At 42.4% G+C, this 23,112-nt stretch overlaps 1 protein-coding gene across 2 annotated transcripts in view; it reads left to right on the top strand.

Annotated features, from left to right (window-relative positions):
- COL14A1 (collagen type XIV alpha 1 chain) overlaps positions 1–23,112 on the top strand; it is a 193,169-nt gene that overhangs the window by 49,199 nt on the left and 120,858 nt on the right. For both annotated transcript variants that reach the window (XM_054985560.1, XM_054985561.1), the window contains exons 6-11: positions 15,891–16,046; positions 18,813–18,932; positions 21,129–21,293; positions 21,838–21,999; positions 22,129–22,280; positions 22,888–23,017. In XM_054985560.1, coding sequence (XP_054841535.1) covers positions 15,891–16,046; positions 18,813–18,932; positions 21,129–21,293; positions 21,838–21,999; positions 22,129–22,280; positions 22,888–23,017 — 885 coding nt within the window. The remainder of the gene's footprint in view (positions 1–15,890; positions 16,047–18,812; positions 18,933–21,128; positions 21,294–21,837; positions 22,000–22,128; positions 22,281–22,887; positions 23,018–23,112) is intronic.

A 23,112-nucleotide genomic window follows, 5' to 3' on the forward strand; every position in this document is an offset into this window, starting at 1 on the left:
ATGAAAAGGGGGAGGTAAATACAATTCTCTGGGTTCAATATCAAAAGGTTCGATCATGTTCAGAAGCTTCTGTTATGAAGAAGTGGAAATTGAACACCCGGGTTTTGCGAGCAAGCCCTCTTGGCGGCCATTTTCCCCACTTCCCTCCCTCAGAAATTGGTGAGTTTGGAGAAAAGGGAATGAGGACAACTAGCAGACAATAAGGCAGCTGGCGATAGAGAAGCTCCCTTGAGCTGGGCCTTTTATTCTTTCAAAAATCTGTGGAAAAGCTATTCCCAACAACGGTTTGGAAAGACCCAGCCCACGGAAAGCTACAAGGAAGCCAGGCTTGCCCTGCATCTTGAGAAATCACTGGAAGCCATGTTCAAGTCTCCACTTCCCTCATGTATTTCAGGGCCTCTCTATATTTTATATGGCGGCAAATTGAGATCTGAAACCCAAGTATAACAGGAAGTTCCCATCAATCCTGGCTATCTGCTGAGATACTTTTTATGTTATACGTGTCACACGCTACATTTTCACATTTTCAGGTGTTTGTCTAAAATGTGAAAATTGATTTTGTTTTCCTGGCTGGCTTTGTATAAGGCACAATTTCTAATCCTAGCCTACATCACAGCTTTGCTACGGGAATAAAAAGAGGTGCATGCTGTTTGGAACTCTTTTGAGAGAAAGGTGACTAATTTTTAAAAGAATGAAAGAAAACATAAATCCCACTTTCTTGTCTGTCATGACTGCCTTTGGTGATGAATGGGCACTGTGAATAAATCGCCACAAGCAGAAACATGCAGAATTTTTCAGTGTTTGCTCAAGGCAAATAAGTTAGAAGACGCATTAAGACATCAGCTGGCAAATGACACTAGCGGGGTCGCAACATTTCAGGCTTGGTGGGACGGAGAGGCAAGAAGCTTTTCGTTATATTAAATGTGTGTTTTTTAAAATCAGTGTTAAGAGCATTCATAGTGGTAATTTTCTCATACCTGATTATAATCAACAATATAGGCATCCTGGAAGAATAATCACAAGTGACCTGAAACAGAAGTGTGTGTATATCTAGGGGGAGACTTGGCTAAAAACAGTGCTTTTGGCTTGGGGCACATGAAGCCACAATGAACATGCAGTAGGGTTATCAACCTCAAAGTGTGGCTGGAGTTCTCCTGGAATTACAAATGATCTCCAGACTACAGAGATCAGTTCTGCAGAAGGGTGAAAATGGTAACTTTGGAGACAGTGCGCTATTGCATCACATTCCACATGAGCTTTCTCTCCTTTCTACACTTTCCCCAGGCACCTCCCCCAATTCTCCAAGAATTTCCTAACCCCCAACTGGCAACCCTAACAAGCAGTCATATACGCAAGCCTTAAATTTGGTGCTATAAACCCTGGAAAGTATAAAAGTAATCATATCCTTGAAACCAGTTTTGCAAATTGCACACAAGCAAGGAAAGGAAGCTCAGGTGAGCCTCCTGTATGGTCTCATCTTTGGACACTTAGAGCCAAAACACACGTTAAGAAAAACCTAGGTTCAGCACGTGTTCTCTTACCTCAAGGTTTGCTGGGATCTGTAGGCGTCCTGGAAGCTTAAAGTTTAGCATTTACAGAGCAGCAAAAAGGGAAAGGGAAATACAGGCGCCTGTATTTTAAGCTTTAAGCTTCCAGGACGCCTTTAAGCTTCCAGGACGCTTACAGATCCTTTAAGCTTCCAGGACTTTAAGCTTCCAGGACCCCTACAGATCTTTAAGCTTCCAGGACGCCTACTTTAAGCTTCCAGGACTCCTACAGATCCCGGCAAACCTTGAGGTAAGAGAACACGTGCTGAACCTAGGTTTTTCTTAACGTGTGTTTTGGCTCTTACATATCTGTCTGCTGGAGAGATTCATCAGTTGCCCAAATGACCGGATTTTGCTCATTGTTCTGTGATGGAATGCATGAACCCCCGTTTTAGATGCTATACAGAAGGGGAAACACGTGTTGGAAGTGCTCAGGGAGTCTGGTTTTCATCTGCAAGCAGATAGCCTGGTGATTTGCATGCCTGGTAGAAAGGTTGTGGATCATGTATTATCTGGCTAGGTGGATAATGATGGGGAGGGGGAGCCAGTGGTTGTGGCAGATGATAGTGAAAAGATACAAACGAGGTCCTGGAAGCCAAATCCAGATCATTAGGCAACATTCTGCAGTTCAGCGCCTTAACGATAACTTTCTCAGCAGGGCCAGACGAAAATGCAAGATCTCGATTCATGGATGGCGTCAGAAGGAATGCTCTAGATTTGTGTTAGGCGCTAGAGAATGCTTTGGGCCAAAATGAGTGTCTGTAAGACAGACAGGCTCCACTTAAACTGCAGTGGGATCAGGCGGCAGGTGTTTAATATCACACAGGTGAGAGCCCAGCCTTTAAAATGACCTTTGGGGAAAAGCTGATCGAATTGTGAAAGTAGCCTATTCAGTCCTTACAGGGTAGAATTTGGTAATGAGCACGAAGGGGGGGAAATGGTTGCTGCTTAAAGAGATCAGTCATCAGAAAAATTGCAAATGAAAAGGATGCTGAGAGAGGAATGTGAAGCATAGGCATATATATGCTAATGCCAGAAACTGCAAGCTGTGGAGATTGGAAAATGGCCCAATCCCTACTGCACCCTTTACAGTTGCTTTCTGAGGTTTAAAAATAGACCCAGTCACAAGAATATAAGAAGAGCCCTGCTGGATCAGACTGGTGGGCCATGTATTCCAACACTCAGTCTTGCACAGTGGCCAGTCAGTTACTATGGAGGCCAACAACAGGGCATAGAGGCTGAGACCTTCCCCTGAAGTTGCCTCCTGGCACTGGTATTCAGAAGAACTGCCTCTGAATGTGGAGCTTCCGTTTAGTCAACATAGCTTGTAGTCACTGATAGATCTAGCCTCCATGAGGGTATCACCGATATCCTGCGAAACTCTCAAACTGAGAGCTAAGCTACAAGAGACGAATTACATGAGGAGGAGCACGTGAAGGGAGTTGCAATGTTAGCCAGGAAGCTGAGTTTTAAAAGAGATCGGAAGGCTTTGTCAGTTTCCCCTCTCTACAGAGCCAGGGAGATTGCTGCTCAGAGACTTTGTTAATTTCCTCTACTCTTTCTAGAAGGAGAGGTGAAACTGACAGAGCCTTAGGAGGCTAAGAGGAAATTAACAAACCCTCTAAGCAGCTATCTCCCTGGCTCTGTAGAGAGGGGAAACTGACAAAGCCTTCTGATCTCTTTTAAAACTCAGCTTCCCAGCTAACATTGTGACTCCTTTCACATGTTTCTCCTCGTGTAATTCGTCTCTTGTAGCTTGGCTCTGATTCTCTGAAGAAGTTTATGCTTCTTGTTTCCACCTTTGTGGCTAATACGGACCTATACCTAACTACTTCACTAAGCAAAAGTTGAGGCCTTCCTAGCCTAAGGAGCTTTCCTCGAACAGAAGAGTCACTTAGGAGTGGGACTTTGGCTGGCCTAAGTTAGGATACTACTCAGTATCTTGTTATGAGGAGCTGACTAGATGGAACAAAGAAATTTATAAAATGCATTGTGGTGAAGATAGTTATGGCTGCTTTGAAGGAAGAGGCCATGTCGTCAATTAGGAGTCTGTGGGTGATTCCGGATGCCTCCTTGAAAATGGAGGCACAGGTCACAGCAGTTGCCAGGTCCTCTTTTTTCTATCTATGGCGGACCAGGCAGCTTGTTCCGTACCTTTCAACCAGCGACTTAACTACAGTGATCCAGGCAATGGTCATTTCTTAGTTGGACTACTGTAATGTGCTCTACGCAAGGCTCCCCTTGAGCCTGACCTGGAGACTGCAGCTGGTTCAAAATGCAGCAGCACGTGTTATTGTAGGAGTGCGAACTGGAGCGCATATAACACCAATATTGTGCCAGCTGCATTGGCTGCCAGTGGAGTACCGGATCAGGTTCAAGGTTTTGGTATTAACCTACAGAGCCCTATGTGGACTGGAACTAGCGTATCTGCGAGACCGCCTCTCCCCATACGTGCCCCAGAGGATGCTCCGATTGGGAAAGCAACATCTATCGGTGGTCCCTGGCCCCAAGGAGGCCTGCCTGACTTCAACCAAAGCCAGGGCATTTTCAGTCCTGGCTCCAGCCAGGTGGAACTCTGTCTACTGAGACCAAGGCCTGGCAGGATTTGTTATCGTTTCACCAGGCCTGTAAGACAGAGATGTTCCGCCAAGCATATGGTTGAGGTAGGGCTTGGCCTCAGCTGGCCCCAAAAATGGAGAAGAATATAAAACCTGAACTGTGCTTGCTGCCTATCGATTGCCACCATCTGATTGTAATTAGTGTATATGTTATGAGTGAATTTCTCTTTTACATTTTAAAAAAATCTATTTATGATTTTAATTGTATAAATTAATTCGAATATGTTTTTAAACTGTTGTAATCTGCCCTGACCCCTTCATGGGCAGGGTGGAATAGAAATCCAAAGTAAATAAATAAAAATGAAGCCCTTCCTGAAAAAGACATCCCTGGACTCAAACGATTTAAGAAGGGAGCAGCCAGTGACCAATACTGTGTTTTGGGCCAAGGTGTTTGAAATTCCAATGGCTACTCAAATACAGGCTGTTACAGATTATTTAGGCCCATTTCAGTCTAGTTTTGAACTGAGTTTGGGGACTGAAGTATCCTTGTTTTTCTTAATTGACAATCTTCACTGGGAGAGTGGTTCTCCTAACTTTTAATACCATCAACTGTCATGTTAGACTGGCTGGATGGGGAGTTTTGCACTCTAGTGATACTATTCCTACTTGGTTAGTTGTTTCTAAAATGTGCTACAGGGGAAATGCTTCATACCTCTGTGGCATTTGCATCATGGGTTTTTACAAGATTGTATTCCAGCCCCTAATCTGTTTAACATCTACATGAAACTGCTGTGAGGGATTGACCATGGATTTAGCATAAGGTGCCATCAGTATGTTGATCATCACACCCAGTTTATTTTCTCCTTAACATTTGAGTCTGATGTCTTAGGAAGTCATGAAAATTTGTTTGAACATAATGGGATGGCTGCCAGTAAACTGATGCTCAATCCAGAGAAGACTGAGGTGCTGTTGTTCAATAATAGAAACAATGAGGAATTAAGGAGTCAGCTGTGGGGAGGGAGGGCTGTATTCTTCCTGAAATAATAGGTTCATAGCTCGGAGGTGGTTCTGGATTCATGCCTATAGTTGGTACGTAGCTCATTCTACCAGCTTTGACTGGTGGCTGCATCTGTTCTCCAGGAAGCAAGATTTGGGCCGTTTTCACATGTCTTAATTGTCACGCAAAATTGCACAAAACTCACGAAATGATGCCATCTTCAGGGCATGATTTTCTGTCATTTCTGACATCATTGCACCATGAAACTAAATCATTATGGGAAATGGCGCCACGAAGTTGACGTCATTCCATGAGTTTTGTGCGATTTTGTGTGACGGTAAAGATGTGTGAAAACGGCCTTGGTCACAGCAAGCCATACTCTGATTACATTAGTGTAACGTGCTTTGCATATAGCTGCCTTTAGAGAATGTTTGGAAACTTAAGAATCTAGCACAAACCACTGCAGCCCAGCCATTTTCTGGGGGTTGGATATAGGGAACATATTATTCCTGACTGACTGCTTTGTTTCTGAGCACAGTTCAAAGTGCTGGTTCTTAGAGCCAAAACACACGAGAAGAAATACCTAGGTTCAGCACGTGTTCTCTTACCTCAAGGTTTGCCGGGATCTGTAGGCGTCCTGAAAGCTTAAAGTTTAGCATTTACAGAGCAGCAGGAAGGGGAAGGGAAATACAGGCGCCTGTATTTCCCTTCCTGCTGCTCTGTAAATGCTAAACTTTAAGCTTCCAGGACGCCTACAGATCCCGGCAAACCTTGAGGTAAGAGAACACGTGCTGAATCTAGGTATTTCTTCTCGTGTGTTTTGGCTCTCAGCTGTAAAGCTCTAAACACTATAGCATGAAGCATTGCTTCATCCCGTATCACCGAGCCCACTAACAAACCTTTATCTCAAATCTTGCTCTGTGTATACTCATGGAGATGAGGCAAGTGGCAATCAAAAACAGTGCTTTGTTTCCTTTCCCCAAAAGTTGCCCTTTTGTTTTTAGGTGCCACATGAAGACATTTTTGCTTTTGCCATTATTGATTGTGTTATTCTATTCTGGTCTGCTGGTTTTAAGTTATTGCTGCTTGGCTAGGTTGCCTTACGATTGTACTTCTGTTTAGTTATTTAAATGTTTAGCCATTTTTAGGATTTTATTTTTGATAATTGTTGTGAGCTGCCTAGAGCAGCTATATTCTGGAAATATATTTCTGGAAACGATACAGTTTATTGGACTCTATTATTATTATTGTTTGTTCATAGTCCGCCTTTCTCACTGAGATCCAAGGTAGATTACATACTGCAAATGAATACAATATAATCAATAGCTAGGACATTCACAGAGCAAAAATGCAACATGATCAACAGTAGGACATTAAACGGGAACAGATATAATAGGGTATGCTGCAAATTTGAAAAACTAGTAGATGAGCACATAGATGAAACCTTTCTGAATTTAAAGCATAAGTAATTAACATGACATCTTTAACAACGTCAAACGACTGAGTAGGAATGTATCTATATCAGCAGATAGAACCCAATAGCCTTGTCAATAGTCCCTGTCCCTTCTCAAGTTATCTCTTTGAGCTATTACTTATGACACAGCCCCATAATCTGAGTAGAAAGCCCTCCTGAACAATTGCATAGTTTGTGGAAAGCCAGGAGAGTGAGAGCTTTCCTGACCTCCTCCGGCAGGCCCTTCCACTAGGTGGGGGCTACCACAGAGAAAGCATGTGTACAAGCAGCTGTTGATTTTTCCCAACTATAGGGTGGTATCTGCAGAAAGTCCTGTTTGGATGACTGAAGCTGCCTTGGCAGAACATAGGGAAAGAGGTAGTTTTGCAGGTATGAGGTATGCAGGCATCTGACGAAGAGAACTTGGTTCTCGAAAGCTTATGCTACAATAAAATTGGTTAGTCTTAAAGGTGCTACTGGACTCTTTTTGATTTTGCTACCACAGACTAACACGGCTAACTCCTCTGCATCCAAGGCCATGAAAGGCTTTGAACATAATCTTGAATTGAGCACGGTAACTGATGGGTAACCAATGAGGGTGACTGCAGAATGGGAGTGATAAAAAACACAAATGAGCACTGATGCAGTGAACTAAATTCTTCACACAATGTTCACAAAAATGATTTAGTGAATTTGAAAGTAATATACAAAAGTGAATACAACATGTGAAATTCTAAAACATCATAATCACTATAATATCATCACAACCAATTACACACAGCAAGGTGTTACAACACCGAGTAGCATGTGTATCCTCAGAAAAGGGAAGAATCCCAAGAGTTCTCTTATGAGCTGTCTTCAGTCAGTACACTGAGGATTCCCGCTGAAACTGCTACTCGGTGTTGTAACACCTTGCTGTGTGTAATTGATTGTGATGATATTATAGTGATTATGATGTTTTAGAATTTCACATGTTGTATTCACTTTTGTATATTACTTTCAAATTCACTAAATTATTTTTGTGAACATTGTGTGAAGAATTTAGTTCACTGCATCAGTGCTCATTTGTGTTTTTTGGCAAGTTTGGGTGGATGAGCATCTTTGATAGCCTCTTTTGGTTTGAGAATGGGAATGATATGCATGCTCCGTCTAGCTCCTGAAATGCCCCTAAAACAAAATCTAGAGCAGCATTATTTCCAAATTTTCGTTGTCACTGATTTTTACAGTTCCCCAGGTTTCTGAGGATCAAACGACATGCTATAAGTATTACCACAAGATTGCCCATGATAGCAAATCGGTTACATTGTTAACCCCCCCCCCCAAATGAAAAGTGAAATTTTTGTCAGGCAGGCAAAGATTCTTTCAGCAGAAAGAATAAAGAAAAAAACCTTTAAAATTTGTGACTACCATTCTACAACAAGATAAGTGCAGGGTTTTCTGGGTTTTCTCTATTAAATTATTCATTTTGGCATTCTGGTAAGCCATTAGCTACTTTTATGTTCAAAGGAAAGCAAACTCATTCCAATAATATAGAGAATTAAATGGACATTCCTGTTGTAGGCATATTTTGTGACTCTTGCACTGAAAGTGTGTAATTAATAATGCCTGTCTCTCCAGAGCTTTGTCAGGATTAATTAATTTTTTGTTTGTAGTCATGAAATGCCAATAGTCTTTTAAGTTGATCTATGGAGTGTATGGCTTGAGAATTTTTTTTTTAAGTAGTAGAATGAAGAAAATAGGTTAATGCTCTGTTAATATCACTTATAGACATACCTCTATATTATTTTCTTGAAAGAACAGCTTTTTCATGCAAGAAACATCTGCCATAGTTTTAGAATCACCTACCTACCCTCTAGGGATTAAAATGTTCAGGGACGTTATGGTCAGGGTGTTTTAATGCCTGCGACAGATTTGCGATTCTCTTCCTCCATCCTCCAGTGACCACAATAACATACATTCAGAAAGATCACAACCAGGATATCGTATATGAGTAAAGAAGTTAAACGTGTATAACAGAAGCTATCCCTGGACTGACCCCGGTGAAGCGTGTGATAAAATCTGGAGCAATTTAAGAATGGCTGTGAATCTCAGCTGGTATTTTTATTGTAATTCCTTGTTCTTACTTATTAAAAACAAGGGCTGGATTAAGATTTGCTGAGCCCCTAAACTATGTCAAGTTTAAGAGGCCTCATAGCATTACTTACAACATGAAAATGTCATTATTTTTAGTTTCTTTTCTTTTTTTTGTCTTTGTATTTAGAGATACTTCTAATCTGAAGCTAGTTTCAGGTGCGTAGCCATGTTGGTATGTAGTAGAAGACTGATTTGAGTCCCTTTTCCAGCGTGATGCGGGAAGTGCAGGTCACGCTAGGGTTGCAAGGTTCCCTTACCTTCCCAGTGGGAGGGGGGACCAGGCACTCACCTTATTCTTTGTCTTTTCATGTGCACACCCTTGGGCAGCACAATGACATCATTTCTGAGAACTGACATCATCATGCAGGGCCCGGGTGTGTTCCCGTGCTTCACAGCAGGCTGATGTGGGCCTGATTCGGCCCATTTGGGGCCCCAATCAGCCTGCTGCAAAATGCAGGAGCGCTCCCGGGATGACGCCATTGTGCCGCCTTGGGAGAGTGCTTGGGGGGCCTATTCCCCTGCCTTCCCTCCCCCACCTGCCTGGTGAGTGGTGACCAGGGGGGATGACCAGGGGATCCTCCACTCCCACTGGGGGACCCTAGGGCATGCTGAAGCCCATTGGGAGGCAATTTTTACTAAGCTGGCTTCAACTCGCCCTGCAGCTCCCCTGTTGCTCTGGGAAATGATGTAATTTTCCAGCGTGAAGGGGAAGTGCAGGAGCTTGTGTACAGGGGAAGTAAGTTACCCCGCTGACCTCCTGCTTGAATCTCTAAGGCAATCCTTCCCTGGCATGTTTTTAATGGGGTTTTTTGGGGATAATTTATAATGATTTTAATTGTAAGCCGTATTGAGCAGGATTCTGGAGAGGCAGCATAAAAATCTTATAAGTAAAGAAATCACGTAACCTCCTTGTTTTCCATCTCTCCTGCACGAGCTGTACTGTTAAACTACAGCTGCAAAGCAAATGAGAAGGTGTTAGAATGCCTCTCTGCCTGGCCTTCAGCTGTCTGTCCCTCTTTGCTTCTAAGCAATCTGATATCTGGCTTTCCAGCTACCATCTTGAAAACAGGTGGAATTAAAGGATCGCCAATCTCTAGGCAAGGCCTTGAGTACAACCAGCATTATCTGGATAAGTTTCCCTGGAGGCAATGGCAGTTTGGGAGGATGGCCTGTATGGCATGCTCCCCTCCCTCCCCTCCCCAAGCTCTGCCTTCTCTAGTCACCGTCCCCAACTCTCCTGGAATTTCCCAAGTCAGAATCAGAAATCTTACTGAATTATGTCTTAATTTAGTTTATCTCTTGATGTATTACGGACTGCTGTCTGTTTTACACAAAGTGCATCTGGGGAAGGTGCACCAACACCATACTCCTAGTTACGTTAATTATAAGAGAGCATTAAGTCTTTAAAAATTAAAAAATCCTCTATGACTTCAATGTTATAGTTTGTATTCTCTTCATAATTCCTGAACGGCTTGCGGGACAATCTTTTATGAAAGCCAAGTCTAAACTTTTAGTTAAACATTTACTGTTCCTTAAAGGAAAATTATGAAAGAGGGACATTAATCAGAAGCAATGGCAGAAACAGCGGCATTCACAAAGGCAGACGTTGCTTTTGTTCTCCAAAGGCTTTTTTCTTTTAATTATTTTCAAAAATACACATCACACCATTTAGTTGAAACATGGTCCACAAACAATAAACTTGCAGTGGATCAGCAGAAAATTTAAAGGCTAGGGATGATTTATCATCAAACGCAGTTGAAAGTACAGGGTTACTTGAACTAGACTACCCACAGGGCTTTATAGTCCTGATCCTGTGACCTGCCAAACATTATTTTAGAGCATCAAGAGACCTGGGTCCATTCACATATACCATCTTAAATAGCTGTAGTTTACTCAAACAATTTCTGCAATATGTCTGTACTATTCATATTACCAATTTGCATGTGGGTGGAGGAGGATAGTAAATAAATACAGTAAATAAATATTATGAGAACTATAAGTAATAGTAATAAATAAATAAGCATTTTACCAACCAAGTAAAATACTTACTGCTAAAGTTACTTCTGGAGGAAATTAATTGTTGCTTGAGATTTTAGCTATAAATGTGCCCAAGGTGATCTATAAATGATTTCAGATGTTCAAGAAATGGTAATGGACATGTGGAGGGCCCATAGCTTGCAGAGGACCCATAGTTCTGTTGCTACAAGTACTGTTTGCAACTCATTGAGAAGTAACATTAGCCCTTTTCATATGTTTTTAGTTGCCCAGCAACTGCATATATTGGGAGTAGACATGGACACGAACCACAAAAAAACTGAATCATGCAGTTCATGGTTCGTGGCTTCCACGATCCAGGAACCACAAACTCCCACGAACTGGGGCAAGTTCCTGAACCAGTTCGTGGTTCGTGGGGTTTAAATGCCCCTTTCTGGCTGCTTAGCAGCAAGGAAAGGGGCATTTGATCATTTAAAGGGCCCTTTCCTGCTGCTTGCAAATGGCAGGGCCCTTTGAAGTATCAGCTGGCAGGCGGGGAGGGATCCCCCCTGCCGCTTGCAAGCGGCAGGAAAAGTTTAAATGGCCATTTCCTCAGGGAAATGGCCATTTAAACTGCCCTTTAATACAAACTAAACGAATCAGTAGACCGGTTCGTGGAAGTTCATGGAAATGAGCTTTCGCGAACCACAAACTAGGCTGGTTTGTGGATTTTTTTGGTTCATATTCAGGTTCGTCCCCGTCTCTAATTGGGAGTGCATGCTACCCACAATCCTCCCAAGATGCATGGTTGCCAAAGCTAGCAGACCCCTGGCTTGGAGCATGACCTGAGGCAAACCAAGTCATGCTCCAAGCCAGGGGTCTGCTATCTTTTAATCAAAGAGCCAGACTATTGGAGGATATTTGACAACCGTGCATATTGGGAGGAGATAATGCTAGAATTATTGCAAACATAACATTGCCACTGAAAACAGGTTAAGCCTGTTGACACCAGCACACTGATTGACGTGATCATAATTTTTGGTTATTACATCGAGTGTTGGCAGAAAACTTTCACTCTCATCTAAAGGGGGTTTTCCTTGATGCTTTTGTTTTTGAAGCTTTTTCCAGGCAGCTCTCATACATGAGTGCATACTCTCTGGTCTTCAGACTTCAGATAATTTCTGACCTTCTTGTAACAGCTTAATTGCATATTTAATGGATGCTTTGCTCTTTGGACTGGGACAGAGACTGCAGCCCCCCCTTTCTTTATTCCATCATGAGTTCGGTCATGAAAAAGTGGTAGGTTTTTATCTGAGTTGGGGTGCCCACGAAGCCTGTCAGCTGGACTCCAAGTTTGTCCATGGAGCCTGCAGGACCCTACTGTTTTTGGCCAGACAGCTAAAGGGGCTCTGGCCTCAGGCCTGAGAGCTGAAAGACTGCTTCCTGCCCAGCTAGCTTTATTGCCATTAACTTCTGCTCACTGGGCTGGAAGCTGGGGGTGGGGAAAGGAAAGGAAGGTTATTAAAATAGCATTTAAATCCACTTGTAAGGTATTTTTTGGGGGAAAAAAATTAATTCAAACTCAGACATTAATCTCCAGAGTTTGTTTGACAGTTTAATTTGCTGTAGTTCATGCTATGCTATGTTTCTGGTCAGATGTCTGATTGCATGAAATATCGTTGAAGGGTGGCTGCAAGCTCTTGAATAATTTCTGGGGAGAGGTAACGGTGGGCTGGAGGATGTGAAGTGCCCCTCTTTCCCTTCTTCTTGTGCATTCCCGATCCTGTTCTGTGAAGGAGAAGGAACAGCTGAGCTTCAAAGGTGTATGGTTGAGGTGAAACGTGTAGTTCCATCTAAGAAAGGAAATGGAAACTCCACAAAGTCTTGTAAATCTTAATTTACAAGACTTTCAATTTGAGCTGGAAAAGAACTGTATATGAATTCAATCAATAGATTTCCCTCCTTCTTTTTCCAAAAAACCCCCCCAAACCCCTCTATTAGGACTCCTTTAATCTTTTATAGAAGAATTGTTGCCCCTTACAGTTACTCAAGGGATGGATTAGGGTAAAAGGGAAATAGTCTAATGATACTTCTGTAGTAAAGAGGGTGTGAGTTAATTTTTATTTATTTGATTTGATTTATACCCCGCCCTCCCCATGGGGCGGCTAACAACATTAAAAAAATACATTAAAAATCACAAAAACATAAAATCAATAATAATTTTTAAAAAGTAATTAAAATAGTCCAGGAGCAGGCTGTTTAAACAAATATTCGGAGTCCGTATATGGGCATAGCAGATGGCTGAGGGCAGCCCCAGAAGAAGTGGTGGTCTTAGATGGAAGGGAGGAGGACACCTGCTGGCACTCAGCCAAAGGCCCGGCGGAACATCTCCGTTTTACAGGCCCTGCGGAACTGTAACAGGGCCCACAGGGCCCGGATCTCCAGCGGGAGAGCATTCCACCAGGCCGGGGCCAGGGCAGAAAAAGCCCTGGCCCTGGTTGAGGACAGATGGATATCCTTGGGGCCGGGGACCACCAGGAGTTGCTTGTCTGCAGAGCACAACACCCTGCAGGGGAGGTCATAGAAGTGGCGGTCCTGCAGGTATGCAGGTCCCAGTCCGTGACAGGCTTTAAACACCAAGGTTAACACCTTGAACCGGATCCGGAACTCCACTGGGAGCCAGTGCAGCTGGCACAGCACAGGACGCTGATAATGACGCTGATACTGTTAAGTGCATGGTACAGACTACTGGCTCAGTGGAGGAGCATCTGCCTTGCATGCAGAAGGTCCCAGGTTCAATTCTGAGCAACTCCAATTAAAAGGATCAGATAGTAAGTGATGTGCAAGACCTCTGCCTGAGAACCTGCAGGGTCACTGCTAGTCTGAGTAGGCAATATTGACCCTCATGGACCAATGGTCTGGTCTAGTGTAAGGCAGCTTTCGTGTGTTCAATAACAACCAGTTGCAAAGATCAGATTGACAAACCGTTGGAACTGATAGTAAGGCCACCCTCACACACAATTATATAGTTACAGAAAATACCTACTTTTATCCTCATCCCTCTATGGAAATGGAATATTTAATAAGCAACTATATACCTATTCCGTTAGACTGAATTTCTTCTGTAGTTAATGACTATTAGATTAGAATTAATTCATCTAGTGGGGATGGGTATAATATGGGGGCACAGTATCTAGAACTCGGGAGGCACCATAGCTGTGACTTTGGAGAGCAAGTGTAGGGCTGTTGCTGAAGGTACTAGAGTGAATCCCTGACATGTTCATGTTCAGGGAAAACCCGGAAGTGATTTTGAGTATCTCAAGGAATTGCCTGTGATTTCTAGAGCTGCCCGATATCACATCTGGATTTGAAGATATCATATCTGAAGATAAGTCCTTGCTTATCAGCTTTACTTCAGCCAGTCTGATCCCTGTTGAAATTCTTGGAAAATTGGCTATTAACTTGTTTAGAAGAAGGATGGCTTCATGCATCTAGATTCTGCCCATGGTTTTCACTTGGGTCAGTTTATCTGTCACATTCTTATCCCACGCTTCCTCCGAGGAGCTCAGGGTGCAGTGAATATGGTTCTTCCATCCTCTATTTTATATCCACAACAACCCTGTGGGATGGATCAGCCTGAGAGTGAGTGACTGGGACAAGACCAGGGCCGGATCAACAGAGGGGCAAGGGGGGTAGTCTGCCCCTGGTGCTGCCAAAGAGGGGGCACTGGGCGCAGCTGCCAGCCGCCAGGAGCACACTGGTGGCAGCGTGGGGGGCTGGGAGGCCACCCACGCCATTCACCTGCCCCGCAGTATAGAAGGCAGCCGACTTGCTGCACGCCCCCTGTCCTGTGGGGCAGGTGAATGGCATGGGTGGCTTCCAAGCCACCCGTGCTGCCTCCGCCAACTCCGTGGCATGTTGGGACAGGCAGCGAGCCGTGTGGGTAGCACGCTCTTCCCTGCATGATGACATCATGGAAGTGACGTCATCACGCAGCACCGGGAGGAGCCGGACTTGGGTTGCCCTGGGCGCCAGCAACCCTAGATCCAGCCCTGGACAAGACCACTTAATTTTTGCAAAGCTCCTTGAGTTCACAAGAAAGGCGGACCATAAATGAAGTAAGAAAACAGGTTTCATTACTGGCTGAACCTGAGTCCTCCAGGTATGGCACTCTAACCACTACACCACACTAACACACTAATCAAATTCATTTTGGTATTGATTCACTCATTTTTTTCTATCCCAGTGTACATCCATTAAATCACGGAAATGAGATCATATTGCTTATTCTTTCCCAGGAAGATCCCTGTTGTGTAATGCAACCGTATTTGTATGCTTATAAATTGATCCAGGTCTTGTACTTCATAACCAACTGTGTGCTATAATTGTCTGTAACAAAATCTGTTTCATTTTAGTATTGTTTTGTGTGCATTAGCATCACCTTTTATGTGCTTGCAATCTTGATAGCTATCATTAAAAATAATATTTCAGGTAAGTTCCACTAAATATTTATGGTGGCCTCTTCCATTCTCAAAACCCTTCTGCACATCAGATTGCCTTTATTGTTGTCAAAAATAATACTAGCCACATTAACTCTGTGCTCTCAGTGTTGAAGTTTGCAAATTGAGTTATTTGTTGCATCTGTTAAATGTATTAAGATATTTGACTGCATGTCTAAATATGGCTGATTACTCTTCCCTATATGTTTATTTCTGACTTTCTACCAGCCATGCGAGTACTTAACATTTTCATCTTCTGTCCTTTTCTTATCAAACTGTCACTTTCAAAACTGCCCATATGTTTTGATATTTAATTGTTTTTGTATTCACAAGGTTCTTGAGGTGATATCAACTTGGGTGATATCAACTTGGGTGTAAAGGTGATTTGGTTAAATGGAAGGCACCTTCCCTTTTATTGCCTGCTTATAAAAGACTTGCCCATTTAAAAGTGCTATCCTAGGCAGCTCTCTACAACCACCCAGGGGTATGGCTGCCCCTGCAAAGATGCATTACTTTTTCTTGCATCTGCAGATACTGCAACAGTGAATGCACAATTAATTATTTCTTCCCAACAGGTAAAACATCCAAGGAATTTTTGCAGGTTTCTTCTTTTGATCTAAGCATGTTGTCTTTTAAACATTATCCTTTTTTAAAAAAAACAACAACTACAATGTATCTTGCTCTATTTTCATTGAATTAAACCTTCCTATGCTCTTTTGTCATTGACAGAAAACCAATTTAAATGTAAAACCCCAGCCATTGCTGACATCGTGATCCTAGTTGATGGTTCTTGGAGTATTGGCCGATTCAACTTCAGGCTTGTGCGTCTTTTCCTAGAGAATCTGGTTTCTGCCTTCAATGTGGGTTCTGAAAAAACAAGAATAGGTAACGTTTCAAAGGATTTTTTTTTTAAAAAAGACACTTGGTTTATTGTTACTTGATTTTCTGCCTTTTTAGGTAGACATTGCAATTTATTTGCCTTTGGTAGGCATCAATATTAAGATCTTCAAAGTATCAGAACTCTCAGTGGTGGTAAAATGTTTTGTGCTGAAAAATTCTGAAAAGAGAGTTGAGCAAGGGAGCCATCCTAAACAGGTCTACTCAGAAGTAAAGACCAACTTTTATTTCTTGAGGCTTACTCCTAGGGAAGTGTTTTTAGGATTGCGCTGCTTGTCTGTTATAGTAACAGTAACAGTGCCCTTTGGCAAGCTAACACATATATTGTGGCATAAGCTTTTGTGGGATTATAACAGTAGTCATCCAGTAGATAGAATCATTATACTGTCCAGAGGCAGAGGTACTCCTGAATCACACAACTACTTGTGGTCTGAAATATATGAGACAAATAGGACAGAGTTACTAGCCACTGATTTACTGATCATTCTGCAAAAAACTCTTTTCGGTTAGGTAGTCAGTATTGTAGGCTGAAAAACATGTAATTCCAAGATTCTTCCTGGCTGTACCTAGTTGCCAAGGTTCCACAGTGAATCTATCCTTGACACACCGGATTCCTTGATACTCTGTCACTCACTGGGTTCTGCGTTGGTGACCTGCCTAGAGTTCTGCCCTGGCTCTGTATAGAACTCATTATCTTGGACTCAAAACGGGGATGGTTTGTTTAAATCAAAAGGTGGTGTTCCTTTCCTCCTTAAATGGCTCTCCTGGGGCAGCAAAGAACAGAGGAGAAATAATTTTCAGAGTTTAGAGTATCGAAGAAATAAATCTCAAGATGAAGTTACACGGATAAAAGTAGGTTTGATTCTTTTAAAAAAATATATATTTAAAAAGAAAAGATATAGCAATAGAAAGTGCATAAGAACTTATACAAGCACTATGTTTGAATTTAGATTAGGCTAATAGAAAGATATATTCAGTGTATATAACAATACAGCTAAATTATATAATCGCTCTCATCCCCTCTCCTTAACTGCTTGTACCCAAACTTTAGTATCAATAATTTTTAATCAATCATTTCTCCTGTGTTTTATCTTTGTATCATATTACCTTAATTTATCTTAGTTTTAGCCTAAATAGTTGAAAAAATCTTTCCATTTTTTTCCAGAATTTCGCTCTTGGTCTTTTGTGCACATAAGGAGTTAATTTGGCCATTGACACATATTTGTAAATCTTTCCACTCTGGTGTGTCAGGGCATAATTCTGTTTTCCATTTCACTCCATATAGTACTCTTGCAGCTGTCACCATGTACCAGAAAAGGGCGCCCTGTTCTTTTCTTACAATATTTGGTAAAATGTTTAGTAGCATATTTTTCGGATTTAGCTCACACCTGAACTTGAGAATCGTCTGCATCTTTTCATGTATCTTTATCCAATATCTTTGTGCTTTCTTACATGTCCACCTCATATGATAAAATGTTGCATCCGTGCATGGACATTTCCAACACTGTCGACTATAGTCCGTACTAATTCTCACAATGTCTTTGGGGTAGTATACCATCTAAAGAACATTTTGTACCAGTTCTCTCTTAACAACTGACAATCTGTAAATTTAATATCTTTAGCCTATAAATCTTCCCATTGGTTCATAAGGATAGTTACTTCAAAGTTTTTCTTCCATTTTAACCTACAAAGCCCTACGTAGACTGGGACCTGCGTATCTTCAGGACCACCTCTTCCCATATGTGCCCCAGAGGATGCTTCATTCTAGTGATAAAGAGCTACTAATGATCCCTGGCCCCAGGGACACCCACCTAGCATCGACCAGAACCAGGGCCTTTTCGGTCCTGGCTCCAGCCTGGTTGAACGCTCTTCCTAATGAGACCAGGGCCCAGTGGGATTTGTTATCATTCTGCTGGGCCTGTAAGACAGAGCTGTTCTGCCAGGCATTTGGTTGATGCTGGGTAGGGCCCCCACCGGCCAAAATAGGGTAGGACGGTGCCCTTCCTATTAGAACATCCACCTCCAAAAAAAGAAGTTTCCTTCTTCTTTAACTATTTTTCAGTGATGGTTGGAAATAGATTAATGAACTCTTTGTGCTTCTTGTGTTTGTTTTTAAACATTCGTACTGTATTTATTAAGTTTTAAATTGTGGTTGTAATTTTAATGTATATAAATGTGATCCAGCCTGAGCCTGCCAGTGTGGAGAGGGCAGAATACAAATTTAAACAGATAAAAATAAATAAAAAATAAAAATAACATACAGATTTTAACTTCTTCCATTTCTGTATGGTGTTGCAATAAAATTTTGTAAATTTTCCCTAATAGATGCTTCAGCTCACCACTTATTATTGCTTCAAATTCTGTTTTTTCTCTTAAACTGTTGCCTTCTTTAAAGGTTTGTTCTTTGAACTTTGATTCTTAGTGACTAGAGAAAAGTCACTAATGGGCAGGAAGAAAGTTCATATGCATATCTATATGGGATTCCCAAATGTAACCCTTTACTTTCTCCCATTCAAGGTTGCCATTCACAGCTATGAGGAAAAGCAAAACAGGGTTTGGGGGGCAGGTGGGCATGGTTGCAACTTAACAGGTACAGTACAAGAGAGTAAAATGTGTCTTCATTGTGTACAGCGCATGCACGCACACCAGAGGTCCTTGCAATGTGCAAGTTTCCCTTCACGTACACACCCACACTTGTCACAATGGCTGGCTTGGCTGGTGCTACAAATAAAGTTTGTGTGATTTCTTCCCTAGGACTTGCCCAATACAGTGGTGATCCTCGAATAGAATGGCATTTGAATGCCCATGGTACAAAAGATGCTGTCTTAGATGCAGTGCGTAACTTACCCTATAAGGGTGGGAACACCTTAACAGGTACAGTAGGGTTTGTACATAATGAACAGGCAACTGAAAATGCATTTAGCCTCCAAATATTATAATACTAGCCATTCACGCCACTCATAAGTTTAATGAAGGGTGCAAACGGACTGCCTTATTTACATGGTTTTCTTTATATACATCAACAAAGTTTTCCATGGCCTTCAGCAAGCAGAAGATAATTATGTTTAAAATAATGGCAGAAACCTGTGCTGAAAAGCTAGGGGCAGGGTGGGAAACATCAGCGCAAACCTATCTATTTTGTTAATGCAGTGCAAGCTCATTTGTGGTTATAGAATTTCAATTCCGATAGGTGCATTTTAAGAGGTTTGCAGCCTTGCATAAATTACAGAATTGATATATTATTTAATTTAACCACCTGCATTGTGCTAGTTGTTGCAAAAAACACAGTTAAAATGCTCTTTCCCTGAATTGGTGAATATTTGGTGGAGTGGGGGAGGGATCATCAATGTTGCTAAGCTTAGAGGAGAAAAATGGGAGACTTAAACATTTAAGAAGCTGGATGCTTGTGGGAAATTTGTAAGAATGCATGAAAATGACAGTCCTATTCCTGTTGTTCATCCCTAGTATCTATAATTCAGAGGTGTACTGCCTCTGGACATGGAGGTTCTGATCAGCTATATGACTAGATTTACCCCCATGAAATTATCTAATCTTTTTAAAATGTTTTTTAAAGCTAGACGATAAGTGATTGTAGCACTTTGTAAAAATATTCATCTCTCCTCACCCATAGTTCCAACATTCTCTAATTTGGCTACTTTTGTAAGAAATAATGGACTATGGCTATCTCTGCTAATGATGTCATCAGGAGATCTGGGGTGTTAGGGTCAGGGATTTTTTTCTGGGAAAAGAGGTGGTGGAACTCAGTGGGTTGCCCTCGGAGAAAATGGTCACATGGCTAGTGGCCCTGCCCCCTGATCTCCAGGCAGTGCGGAGGGCAATCTCAACTCCCCTCTGTCTGGAGATCAGGGGGCGGGGCCACCAGCCATGTGACCATTTTCAAGAGGTTCCGGAACTCCGTTCCACCGCGTTCCTGCTGAAAAAAAGCCCTGGTTAGGGTGCATCCATGGCTCAGACATCTCGCGGTTTCTTTGAAAGACTCCTGAGAAATAGCTTTATCATCTTAAGAAGCTGAAAGGACAGGCCCTCAGTCTTTCTTATGAGTAATGATTATTCATAATACAAGGCTTAGAGGTCTCAGCCTCTTCAATTAGTAATCAGAAATTCCTACTTTGAGCTACTATTGATAGTGCACACCAAAACCCACCCCCTCCCCCAGCATATATAGCATTTGGATACGTATTTCTAGTTATATTTTCCTCAGATTTGTATTTCTTTTTTCATTCTTTAATTATTCTCTCCTGGAATCCCAAGTATAATTTTCAAAGAGATTATGAACTCCCTTCAGGAGGGTTGCTAAGGATCTAAAGTTGCCACATATTTAAAAAACTGGTCCTTCTGACCTATACCTTTAAGGGCCACCTAATATTTAGAAACATATCTCACAGTTTTCCTCACAGCTACCTTGTGGGACAATTTAATCGGATGACTGTAAAAATTTCCTCAGTCGGAGCTAATTTTTAGGTGATGGTCTTCTGATTTCTCTTGGTCAAGGATTCATCAGTGGAGAAGGTAACCATGCCCCAGCTGAGGGGAGGAGGCAGATGTGTGTGTGTAAAGGGGCTTCGGCTTGCAGTTTGCAAGAGGCAGAGATTCCCCCTCACCCCAAAAATATCCACTAACAAAAGCATTTATATCAGTAGCTTTCTTGCTGCAGCCCCAAATGCTGCTCCTAGGGGATAGGCGATTCCTAGGACAGTGCAAAGGAAGTATTTGAGGTTTTCTGCGGAAAGGGGGAGTCAGCAGAAATCCCCCTCCTCCATCTGTGGAAATCCTCTGTGGGATCCAGTGGAGAGAGCTGGGAGCTGACTTGAGGTGAAGCAGACTGGGATACTCTGGGAATTAGATGCTGCCTTGTAGGAAAGCTTCTTTCCCTCTACCTGTGCTTTACTTGTGTATTTGTAAAGATAAATAAAATATGAAAATTCCATAAGTCTCCAGCGTTCTCTTTGTCAACAGAGATCAAACCCAGGAGATTTTGCTCCTGGAGCTTTTCATTGCTCAAGGAATACCAAATAATATGTTTGGTTAATTTGCTTGTTTTCTGAACAGGCCTTGCTTTAACTTTCATTTTGGAGAATAACTTTAAACCTGAGGCTGGTGCAAGACCAGGGGTTCCGAAAATTGGTATATTGATCACAGATGGGAAATCCCAAGATGATGTCATCCCGCCTGCAAAAAACCTACGAGATGCTGGCATTGAATTGTTTGCTATTGGTAAGTATTCTTCCTCTAGGTGTTCTCATATTCATCTGCAAATGGCTATGGAAAACGATGTATTGTCGAAGGCTTTCATGGCCGGAGAACGATGGTTGTTGTGGGTTTTCCGGGCTGTATTGCCGTGGTCTTGGCATTGTAGTTCCTGACGTTTCGCCAGCAGCTGTGACTGGCATCTTCAGAGGTGTAGCACCAAAAGATAGACATTGTGACACTGAGAGATCTCTATCTTTTGGTGCTACACCTCTGAAGATGCCAGCCACAGCTGCTGGCGAAACGTCAGGAACTACAATGCCAAGACCACGGCAATACAGCCCGGAAAACCCACAACAACCAGCTATGGAAAACGTTTCCCTTAAAAGTGTCCACTCTACAATGAGTTTTATATGCTCAAGCATACCTCTTTTGAGCCCAGTGGATTTACAGTCCCAGGTGGACATCTTGGAGAATCTCTGAACTACCAGATTTCCAAGGTTAAACGGGCAAAACTCCAAGTGAACTCAATAAATTGGACTGGATCCTTTGTTGTTTCTTCTAATATCAGGTGTGAAAAATGCTGATGAAAATGAGCTAAAGGAGATTGCCTCTGAACCAGACAGCACTCATGTCTACAATGTTGCCGACTTCAGTTTCATGAATTCCATCGTGGAAGGCCTTACAAAAACGGTGTGCTCAAGAGTGGAAGAGCAGGAAAAGGAAATCAAAGGTAGATGAGAAACTTGTTTTTGCTGTCTGTAGATATCATAGAAGCCCACAGACTTCAAAATATTATGGCTTGAGCTTGCTGTTTTTGATAAGTAAAGAAAATAATTTCATATAACTGTTTAAAACTTAGGGACTTTGGTAGCCACAGTTGGGGCTCCTGCAGATTTAGTCACATCTGAGGTGACAGCCAGAGGATTCCGTGTGAGTTGGACCCATGCACCAGGAAAAGTGGAAAAATACAGAGTTGTCTACTATCCCACAAGAGGAGGGCAGCCAGAGGAGGTAAATATGGATGTGGCCATGATGTCAGAGCTGCTTTGGGTTTCATCCAGTTCCATCCAGTGATCTTCCTCTCCAGCTCTGAGGTTCTACACTCTACAAAGTCTTTGTGTCAGTTGAACAACGACACAAGGACCTTGAAGCAGACATTTTGTGTCTCTCCTACAGTCACATGTGTACCCTTTTCTCCTCACAGCTGCAATTTGCTCCATTGTGAAACAGCCACACAAGAAATATGACTTTGCAAATAGAACCAACAGCAGCTCCACAGGGTAGTTGGGAAAGGGGAATAGTCACAGCCACTTTTGTCCATGTACCTTTGTCATAAGGAGAACAAAAACACGTGTGAGTCTGGGAGACTCGCATTGAATGCTTGCTTTGGAGTCTTTGTGTTGTCACTCAGTAAACGTAAGGACTTCGTACTGTGTAAAGTGGCCCCTCAGAGTCCATGACTATCTACCACCTCCTGTAGGCCTGTTCTGAGGCCTTGTTGAGGAATGACGGCTCCTTTCCCCACACCACAGCCAAGAAGCAGGAACTGTTAGTAACTGCAGTCCCCGTCTTAAGCATTACTATTACACTTCTTAAACCAATCTCTCCCATCATACAGGTTGTGGTGGATGGCACTGTTTCGACAGCAGTTCTGAAAAACCTGATGTCTTTAACTGAATATCAGATAGCTGTATTTGCCATATATATTAGCTCTGCCAGTGAAGGCCTCCGGGGCACAGAAACAACATGTAAGTAAGAGTGCAAATCAAGAAGTATTATTTATCTGATTCTGGTTTCTGGTTTGACTGGGTACCTGTGCACCTGGTCCTGCAGTGAAGAATCT

Source organism: Eublepharis macularius, chromosome 7 (assembly GCF_028583425.1).
Source record: "Eublepharis macularius isolate TG4126 chromosome 7, MPM_Emac_v1.0, whole genome shotgun sequence".
Taxonomy (NCBI): Eukaryota; Metazoa; Chordata; class Lepidosauria; order Squamata; family Eublepharidae; genus Eublepharis; species Eublepharis macularius.